The 10,428-nt window shown below is 36.4% G+C and overlaps 1 protein-coding gene across 4 annotated transcripts; it reads right to left on the reverse strand.

The window, feature by feature from the left end:
• Positions 1–189: 189 nt before the first annotated feature.
• Positions 190–10,227, reverse strand: stx4 (syntaxin 4). Of its 4 annotated transcripts, none has more exons than XM_079845777.1 (11): positions 9,908–10,227; positions 9,259–9,363; positions 8,893–8,992; positions 8,585–8,659; positions 8,425–8,495; positions 8,211–8,319; positions 7,923–7,996; positions 2,938–3,075; positions 2,665–2,775; positions 2,503–2,581; positions 190–1,355 (listed from the first exon to the last, which is right to left on the reverse strand). In XM_079845777.1, exons 1-10 carry the CDS (start codon positions 9,935–9,937, stop codon positions 2,504–2,506), a joined length of 891 nt encoding a protein of 296 aa, XP_079701903.1. In that variant the 5' UTR covers positions 9,938–10,227; the 3' UTR covers positions 190–1,355; position 2,503. The 4 variants fall into 4 exon arrangements, with proteins under 4 accessions (XP_079701903.1, XP_079701901.1, XP_079701904.1 ...); XM_079845775.1 differs by lacking the exon at positions 190–1,355 and adding an exon at positions 2,238–2,374 and having other exon boundaries at positions 9,908–10,084; XM_079845778.1 differs by lacking the exon at positions 190–1,355 and adding an exon at positions 2,238–2,374 and having other exon boundaries at positions 8,446–8,495; positions 9,908–10,068.
• Between the last annotated feature and the right edge of the window lie 201 nt (positions 10,228–10,428).

Genomic DNA, 10,428 nt, shown 5'->3' on the forward strand with positions numbered 1-10,428 from the left:
TCAGCAAGGAAGTGTTCAATTGATTAAAAAAAGTGTAAGTAAAGATTTATATTGTGAGAAAATATTTCAATTTTAAATAAATGTTGTTCTTTTTAACTTTTTATTCATCAATGAATCCTGAAAAAAAAGATATTAAAGATTTATATTGATAGAAAAATATATATATTTTGAATAAATGCTGTTCTTTTTAACTTTTTATTCTTCAATGGAATCCTGAAAAAAGCATCACAGGTTCCAAAAAAATATTAAGCAACACAACAGTTTCCAACGTTGATAATAACCACGTATCAAATCAGCATATTAGAATGATTTCTGAAGTACATTAAAATACAAAATAATTTTTTAATAATAGTAAATAGTAACATTTCACAATATAACAGTTTTTTTCTGCATTTCTGATCAAATAAATGCAGGCTTGATGCATTTATCAAAAACATAAAAAATAGTAATGTTTCCAAACTTTTGACCAGTACTGTACATTTCAAGAGCTAAAAAATAAAATCAGTATTCACAAAGTTACTCCCAAAAAACAGAAGACTAGCAGACCAGGCAGCTAGAGCACTTTTATATACAAAAATACATTTATTATACATAAAAACTGGTAACACTTTATTGGTAAAACTTTACAATCAGGTTCATTATTTTATAGTGCATTGCTACATATGTTACATGAAGTTATAGTAATAACTATAAATTCTGCATAATTGCATGCAACTAACCCTAAACCAAACCCTAACCCTATAGTAAGTACAGTTACTTAATATTATTCAATATTTAAATGTATAATTACAGTGTAACAAAGACAACTTAAAATAAAGTATAACCCAAAATGTGTTCTGTTGAAATGTCTTTAAGATATTAACAGTTAACAAATGATGTTAGGTTGCCACAAGACTTTTTGCGAGTGACAAAAAAATTAAGTCAACTTATGTCGCATAATGTCATCCAATTAATACAGTAAATAATGCGCTAAAATATAACAATTACTTAAAAATAAGAAGAATACTAGACTGGGTAAACCCAGCCTGATCTGCCGGCGATTTGATTTCGCCCTGCACCTCAGTCTGGAAACCTGTACATTCATTTCTACTGCTTCTGTTACACTTTTGCAGGAACCAATCATGGCTTATCCACCTATTGGCGGGTTTAACACGATGACGGATAGTGATGGGTCGTTGCCCGTTGATCACGCCTCTTGTGGTCTGATTGGTTGAAGGACTATCCCATTGCGTACAGTCATTTGAATTATGCTCGTTTATCACGCCTCGTGCAGTAGAAAATACATAGCAGACTCCCCAGACCAATGTTCAATCTTAAATTGAGCTTGGTCTGGTGATAGCGATACAAGAAAAACACTGCAAAACAATAAAATATACATATAGTTTATTTAAAAATTACAATTGTACACCCTAACGAGTGAAATGTGTGGCACTATGTCCAGAGGCTGCACAGTGAAACCAGAGAAGCACTCTTGGTGATCTTGGCTTTTACAGTGCCACACAGTGGACACTCCTCAAGTAATTGCTCAAGAAAAGGCACCAAGGCTGAGGCACTAAACAAGTAACTGTACATATTCAGTTTTTTAAGAGTTGTAGGTCTTAACTGGGACAGAGCACAAATGTGTTAAAATATACATATGTATGCAACATGAGAGAGCAAGAAAAGAAATATTTTGAAAGGTAGTTACCATAATGCAAAGCAGAGTATAAAATTTGTTTTATATATATATATATATATATATATATATATATATATATATATATATATATATATATATATATATATATATATATATATATATATATATATATATATATATATATATATATATATATATATATATACATACACAGATGACCTTAAATGCTATTTTTAGTGAATTTCAAGTTTGAAATGATATTACAAAAGGATAAATCACAACAGATAACACAAAATACATCTTATAAACATAGTAGGGCAAAGACAAACAGCCCATCACTCAGTTCTTGAGCTTGTCTCCAAATGGAAGTGTTATATATTAGGAATCTCATTAGCATTTTCTTTCATAATCTACCCTATATGACCACTTTTAAGTGTTGATTTCTGCAAATTAAATCCACCATCTTGGAAATCCAGTCTATACAGTAATCAGTTAACTCCATGTGACTTTGTATATGTCCAAGTGGTGATCCTGACACATTTTGAGAAAGTCTGTCAAAGCAGCTAAAACAACAAATTAACACTTTAAAATTTAAACACATGTAGCTAGAGTCAGGACGCCAATTATGGTCATGTGTACGCATGGCCATGTTGTTTGCAAAAGGGCCTTCAGGAACAAGTTTAGGAAGAAAAAACCCAGTGCTTGGTGGGCAAAAACGTCTAATAAAGGAAAGCACTGTTAAAAGAAAATATATATGGATATTATTAAAAGAGCTGGAACACATTTTGCTATAACAGATAACTTTCACCTGAATAGCGTGCATAAAGTTGGCATTCAAATTTAATACAATTGATGGGACTCACCTCAGCTGAAAGTGATAGCCAGAATAATGCCTATTATTAAAATTAAAATAGCAAGGCATGCTGCTATCCATATCTTTTTCTGTGAAGAAAAAGAAGTGGTCATGATCACTTCTGAATGATTTAATGTTGTCATATCAATAAATAAATAAAACTTTGACTCACCTTGCGCACTTTTTTTGATGTTTTTACAGCAGCGGCCGTATCCGCAACAGCCTTTTCCACATAGTTATGGGAACTCTTAATGTTCTCCTCAATGCGGTCCACCATCTCACCCTGGACAAAACAAGTTCATTTAAATTAAAATACAGATTTCAAGTAAAACCACACATTTATTAAACACCACTGCTTGTAAAATGATATGGCGTGATGGTTTTTAATTTGCTAGATTGCTACATCTATGGAATGCACTCAATAAAACCAGTGTGTTGATCTCACCTGTGCTTCCACCTCCATTGCAAGGTACTGAAACATATCATGTAGTTCTTTGATGCTTCTCTCCAGTTTAATGATCTCATCATGCCTCGACTCGATCTCGTTCAAAGCCTGCCTGGTAGCTTTAGCATCATTCAAAATCTGCAAGAAAGATTTGATTTTACACCAGGGTTCGGAGCACTGAACATGGCTTGTGTGGTAAAACAAGATTTTTCACATGATCACACATTATGTGTACTGCTAAACGGTTGCATGAAGCCCCCATGGCCACCCCTATGCCAGAATTGTATTCGCTTTTGTATTGGTTTATGAAACACCTTTTTTTTTTTTTTAAAGGAACACACCGACTTTTTGGGACTTTAGCTTATTCACCGTATCCCCCAGAGTTAGATAAGTCCATACACACCATTCTCATCTCCGTGCGTGCCATAACTCTGTCTGACACACCCACCACTAGCCTAGCTTAGCTCAAAGACTGGAGGTAAACGGCTCCAGCTAGCCTACTGCTCAATAAGTGACACAATAACGCCAACATTTTCCTATTTACATGTTGTGATGTGTATAGTTACATCGTGTACTAAGACCGACGGAAAATGAAAAGTTGCGATTTTCTAGACAGATATGGCTAGGAACTATACTCTCATTCCTGCGTAATAATCAAGGAACTTTGTACCGTACCATAAGTCGGCGTGTTCCTTTAAGTTGCCAGCCACTGGCAGTATTTTTGATCATTAATTTAACAAAAAAAAATTTGTATGAATATTTGAACATGCAATATATCAAAAAAAAGAACAGACCCTCTGCTTTTTATTTTTATTCTAGCATGCATTCTAGGGATGCTCATTCCGGTAAATTTTCCCGACCGACAATCGTCGCTCATTATCCGATCATTAGCCGTTGACTGATAAGATTATAATATTGAATTGGCATTAAATAAATATAAAATTGACGAGTGTCTGTGAACCATTAAATAGACACTTTTTCACAGGTTTAATTTACCGTGCAAACCGCAGCATACAGAACAGATCAACAACAGAACCTGGATTCACACATTATCATAGTTCACGCACCTGCAGCGTTTCTGACAACAGAGAAAAACTGAATAAAATATAAATAAAAAGCATAAAATAAATAGGCCTACACTAAATATTTTTCACTTAAATAAACCCCCTGAAAAAAAAATGAGAAAACCCACTGAATCCGTTTGAAGCTTTGAAGAACCGGAATCGTTTTTTTTCCCCATCAGACTTTTTTCGTTTTTTTCGTCAAATAAAAATAGCAGGCCTACCTCAAACCACAGCTTGACTGGTTTTTATTTTTTTTAAAGTAGCATGTCTAAGTGATGTGGGGTTAGTCTGGAGCGCAGCCTGTTGACAGAAAACATCCTCTCAAGCCTTGTTTATACTTTCGTCTGGCTCCGCAGCGTGAGCCTCCGCTGACTGCGCGCGGGCCTTGTCCGTTTGGGGCATGGTTTGGGGACGTGTTTACTCGACGTGCTCACCGTTGTGCTATTCTTTGAAACGACAGAGGGCGACTCGGAGTAATTGTTCTATAAACCATCGGGAAACAGCGACGAGAAGAACATACGTGACAATGTTAACTTTAGTAAACTTTATCAACAAGCAGAAACAAACCCACACTACGAAAAGCCTTAAAGGGGTGGTAAAACACGATTTCACTTTTCTAACTTTAGCTAGTGTGTAATGTTGCTGTTTGAGCATAAACAACATCTGCAAAGTTACAATGTTCAAAGTTTAAAGCAAAGGGAGATATTTGCTTTCAAAGAAATCAATTTCTAAGGACTACAGCAAATGGCCGGTAGGGACTACTAGACATTACTCCAGGGTCTCTGACATCACCAGCCTCAATATTTACATAAAACCCTCCTCCGAGAATATTAAATAAGGGGGGGTGGGCGAGGCCATTTTGTAGTGCTGTGGGGAAGAGTTGTTGCGGGATAGTTAGTAGGCTGGAGTGTTGTTGCCGCAATGCCAACGCAACGCTGTTATTTTCATCCAGATTGCAGGTCCACCTTGTTCAGCCTTCCTAGGGACGGGGGTGCGTTGCAGTGTGTTTAACATACAACATGTAATAGGAGTGTACAACATGCGCGCGGCTCCCGCTGCACATTTCACGGAGGAAAGCTTCCACAATCTTCGCGAGTTCAATGAAGGATTCGCACAACGGCTTGTCCTGAAAGATGGATTTAAAAACAGAAGCTGTTTACGGGCCACAACCTGTAAGTATGATTTATTTTTCGTTGATGTGTTTTCCTGTAATAGTTTGTATTGTTAATTGTACATTGTAGCAAGGAAGAAAACAAATGACAACGCTGTTTGGCTCTGCAAAACAGTTTGTTAAATGCTCATTCATACTTAACGTTATCCGACAAACACCTAACGTTACAAACTCTTTTTTAATCTCAATAGCGAATTTTGATTAGAGCTTTTATGTATTGTTTATCTACATGCTTCTTTATCTACGGGCATGCTAAACATGGCTCTGTGTTTGATTTGGCTATTATAGTAAAGCCAATGTATAGTGTTCGTTTTGGGTTAATAGTTTTTGCGACAGATATTTGGCTATAATCGTTCTAAAAATACAAAAGATTTTGAAGGAAATACAAAACGGTGCCATTCAGTAGCGATCGCTATAGATCCGGTGTCTTTACTCTTGAGGACTGAACAGGTTCTGCTCGATCATCTTCACTAAAATTGTCTGGGTCTGATTCGGGCTCAAATTGGGATGGTTTTATTGACGCCATCGTTTCTAATACTACCCAAAGCAGTCTACCGGTAAAGGTAAGGGGCGTGACGTTTCCGACAAAAGTGCACTAGGCGGTTAGCGAAACACAACACACTGGGCCAGCTAACCAATCTGAGCCCATTGCGTATTTTTGAGGGACTGGCTTCATAGAACCCGGAAACCATCAGACTGTTTTTACAAGGAGGGACAGAGCAGTGTAGAATAAAGGTAAAATATATGAAAAATAATGCAATTTTTTAAAAACGAAGCACTAACACATGTTACAGTGCACCCCACAAACACAATCAAGCCTTCGAAAGAATGTGTTTTACCACCCCTTTAAACAAGGCTTCATATGGCATTGATGCCCCTGGAATACAGAGATAACACCTCACTAGAACGGCCAGCCTTGGGAAGCGCCTTTCATTTGCTTTCCACCAGTCTAGAGCTTGTACTACTGCTGTATTTTAATACCACATAGCATATTTTGCAAGTCGAAATGGTCCCACAGAGTAGGCCTACTTTTTTCCATTGCTTCATTTTGCGAAATACGTCTGTGTAGACACGTGTGGTTGCAGCATATTCTTTAACCATGCAGCAAAAAAAAAAAAAAAAAAAGAAAACTTTTAAACCGTTTAAGTGATAGTATTAATCGGTCAAAATTCTTACTTTCAGTTAACGGTTAATATGAGCATCCCTAATGCATTCTTTTTTATCAACACTTGAATGTGAGTTAGTTTCATAAAAAAGAGGAACATTGAGCAAAAAGCTGAGAAAATCAGGTTGTCGTCTTAGACTAGCCTATGTCTTGATCAGATGCAGAACGACGATCAAAACATAGATGGAGTAGATTGAGTACATCAACACCTCTAAAACCTGCACAGTCCAATAGCTGGGTTGACATTTCATTCAATAACATTAGGCAGCTTTGATTTATATGCTGTTTAATGTTGATGATCGCACTATTTTACATATGCATATGCTTACATATGCTGTTGTTAGTTTCTGCTTGTGTTTTGATCCGGATTTAAAGCTGCAGTGTATAGTATTCATGAGGATCTATTGACAGAAATGCAATATAATATACATGACCATGCTTTCAGTGGTGTATAAAGACGTTACATAATGAACCGTTATGTTTTTATTACCTTAGAATGAGCCGTTTCTATCTACATACACTGCGGGTCCCCTTACAGTGAAGTCACCATTTTGCGCCGTCATGTTTCTACAGCAGCCCTAAACGGACAAACTGCTCTACAGAACTCTAGTCATTCTCTGCCGTCTCAGACGAAATCTTTGTCCAGTGTCGGCCACTGTATCTTTTCTATGTGCTTCGAAAGGGAGGGGTGAGCGGTGGACAGTTGCAATTCACAACCTCACCGCTAGATGTCGCTAAAATGTACACAGTGAATCTTTAAGTAAATATATCTTCAAACATACGGAGTAAGACAATTTGGTAAAGTTTTACAAAACAGTGTCAGTGTAGGATGGGTACGTAGCAGGGGCCAGTTAGGTCAAAACGTTTGTGGGGGGGGGGCATTTTTTAAATCTGCTTAGGGCCCCCAAAATGCTAGAGGCAGCATTGATCATGTGACATACAGGACAGAATAATGAAATGTTTTGTGTTACTCAATGCTTCCAAGGGGGTGGAAGGGTTCTAGAAAACGGAATACATGTGCTGGAAGGCAAGAATGACAGTAATCAAAAGTCTAAAAGGGAAGAAGAAATCAAAAAAAAGAAAAAAAGGAGGTACTGAAAATGAGAAGAATTTACTACCACAATGCTTTTAATGATGTTGATAACCCTTATTTCCTTAATGTGGAATAAAAAAGCAATAACATCCCAAGATACGTTGTTTATGTCCAAATGTGACCTTCAAGGTACCCTCAGGATTCTTAGGTTTAACTGTAGGTCTCACATTGCCTATTATTTGTTGTTTTTACTGTGAGAAATTCAGAAAGTGAAGGGTCAGGAAACTTTCCCATTTGTTATAAATGGTTATTTCACTAAATAGCCAGACAGGTTCATCAACTTCATCAAAAACAAGAAATAACATCAGCTGAATTTCATATAGAACTGTTCCTAAATGGATCTTACCAAAACTAAATATCCATTCCAAAGAAAGCAAAAGAGAAGACTTGAAATGTGACATTAAGTAATATGAAATAATATTACTCTGCTGTGGACTGTTTTCTTGAGGTAATTGTAGAAAATGACAACACAACACAAAACTACACACTCACATTTTGTGTGAAAACATCTGTTTGTCCACTCTCAAGCATTGATTCCAGTTCCTCATCTGTCACATTGTTACCAGCTGGAAGAGAAACCAGATTCACATTAGTTTTATTCATTTTGCAGGAGTAATGCAAATGAAAGCATTAAATGATAATAATGTTTTGTTTTATGTTGCACTGGCTGATATATAAACAAATGACTCTGTGCACATTTAAAATTACTATACTATGAGAGACCTGTGTGAGAATGCTAGTATTATAAATGGAGTAAAACAGGACAGAAAGGTCACATACTGATTTTCAGTTGTCTTTGTATCCTTTCCACATTTCTGTCTCTGTATTGGGCTTGAATTGTATTACAGTGACCCATCAATTCCAGAAATTCACGGGACAAAACACCATGCTTTCAAAAGATGTTGAGAAAAAAGGGAGAAGCAGATTATTCTGTGCCAAAACAACAGTTTATATTTTATATATAAAAATGTAATACAGATTAAAAGTAACTAACCTGGGTTCGCCGCATTCTTACGTTTATTGGAATATATTTTTCCTCACCATCAGCTTTCTTAGGTTCGATGCCTGTAACGTAAAAGTATTGTTTAATTTTTCACATCCAGTAGGTCTGACGGAAAAAGTTAAACAACCACCTGTTTATTTATAAGTCTCACTTTTTAACTTCCTTTGGATCTGGCTGGCCATGCCTTTGATGTCTTCTCTGAGGGACTGAAGTTCCTTTTTCATACCTATGGGTTAAGTAAAAATTTATTTTATAATTATTTATTTAAAAATAAATAAAAGGGTTATAAATCATGAATAATTGGTATTACCTAAAAAATCATAAAAGAAAAAAAAAATTATTCATGCTGAACATGGTGGTGGATGATAAAACTTAAAATGGAAAAAACTCCATGTAGAACCATGCATTTTATTTCATAGTAATTTGTTTATAATATAAACCCAAATCTAAGCTACTCACTGTCCTCTGGAAGTGCGACTCCTAACACTGTTTTCTGTTTGTTCTCCAATTCAGACACCCTCTTCTTAATAGTTTCGAGCCCCTCTCGAATCTCCTGAACCTATACAGAAAAAAAAAAGAAGATAATTGTGACAATAATAGGTTTCACTCTGAGAACTTTGGAAAAGAAAAGTTATTTATGCTGTATCGATTAACAGTATCGATTAACATGGAGTTTGGAGGTAGTGATTCATTTCTGGAATTGTTTACAAAAAGAACAAGCTTCTTCTCGGCAGTTCCCTAAAAATCTATGTGCATATTACTATTAAAAGATGCAGTGATACTTCCGATAAAATATTAAATGTGCTACAGTGACCAAAAATGAACCTTTTTGAAGAAAGCCTCATTTTCTTTCTCTTCATTTGCTGAGCTCCCAGATCCAGGCTTTATCATGAGAGCTGTGGCTTCATCTTCGTCTGAGGCATCAGCAGTCTAGTAAGATACAAAATATTTATTTATTAACAATATAATTTGCCAACTCTTATTCTTTTAATATCAGACAAATGTAAGAGCTCATAATTCAGTGTTATGAGAAGAAACAGGGTTCTAAACGGATGTGATATTAAACTTTTCTTTCTGAAAGTGTGACAAATCCAATGGTGAACAGTGCTAAATAATAACTGAAAATGGGTGCCATTTTGAATATGCTTGGGAAACAATGTACTTAATCAATTGCAAACGTTCACTGTTGCTAGTGTGTATGCTAAATAAAGTCACACCCCAACTATAACATTGCAAGACTAGAGCGCAGTGCAGAAGGTTGTTAGCTTTCAGTTTGTGAAATTTGACCCATGATATTTTCAACTCTCGGCATAAAGACACATTAAAAGTCAGTCACATAGCAGCAGGCTGCGAGCCGTGAAAATGTGAGTTTTAATAAATCGCAGTTAGTTGGGGCGGTGGGCACACTATCCTCGGGCTAGCCCGTTAGCTCGTTAGCCGGTTTCCTGAGTGCACTGCCCTACTTTGTACTCACATTGCCCAGTTCTTTGGTCCGGTCCCGCATTTTCGGTGTATCTTAAATCCAACTCTGATGAAAAGTTCCTGTCTTAACAGACGTTGCTCATCTGTCTGCAAACTCGCAAAAAAACTCAAATCCAAAAAAAGGGAGTTTCCATTCAAAGTCACATTTCACGCCAGAGCCAACTTCCACAAATAACTTTCAGAGCAGATTGTTGATGGGCGCTGCTGTGAGGTGCCCGAGTGATAATATTTAAATAATATGGATAAACTCAGACAGTTATGCCTAGAGTTCAACATGGGACGATGCAGTTGTATACGAATTTGTCATTCTCTTCTTCTATTTTAGTTTGCAGACGTATGAAAAATAATCACGGCTTTTACTGCCCCCTATTGGGGAAACATGCTACCATGTTTATACTATTTACCATACCGTTATCACATCAAATATCTCAAAAAAGAACGTAAAAGCATAATGTAGGCCTGTAAGACGGACAAAAGAAGTCAATGTAACCTTACGAAGAGTAGCCTACGCAT

This window comes from Gobio gobio, assembly GCF_949357685.1.
Source record: "Gobio gobio genome assembly, chromosome: 20".
NCBI lineage: Eukaryota > Metazoa > Chordata > Actinopteri > Cypriniformes > Gobionidae > Gobio > Gobio gobio.

Bases quoted from the DNA above. Each gene is read 5' to 3' on its own strand.
- stx4 (XM_079845777.1), bottom strand. From the start codon at position 9,937: ATGCGGGACCGGACCAAAGAACTGGGCAAT. The intron at 3,076-7,922 runs GTGAGTGTGTAG...TCTTTCTTGCAG, and splicing joins CAGATGTTTTCACACAAAAT to ATTTTGAATGATGCTAAAGC. The intron at 2,582-2,664 runs GTGAGTCAAAGT...TTTTCTTCACAG, and splicing joins CATCAAAAAAAGTGCGCAAG to AAAAAGATATGGATAGCAGC.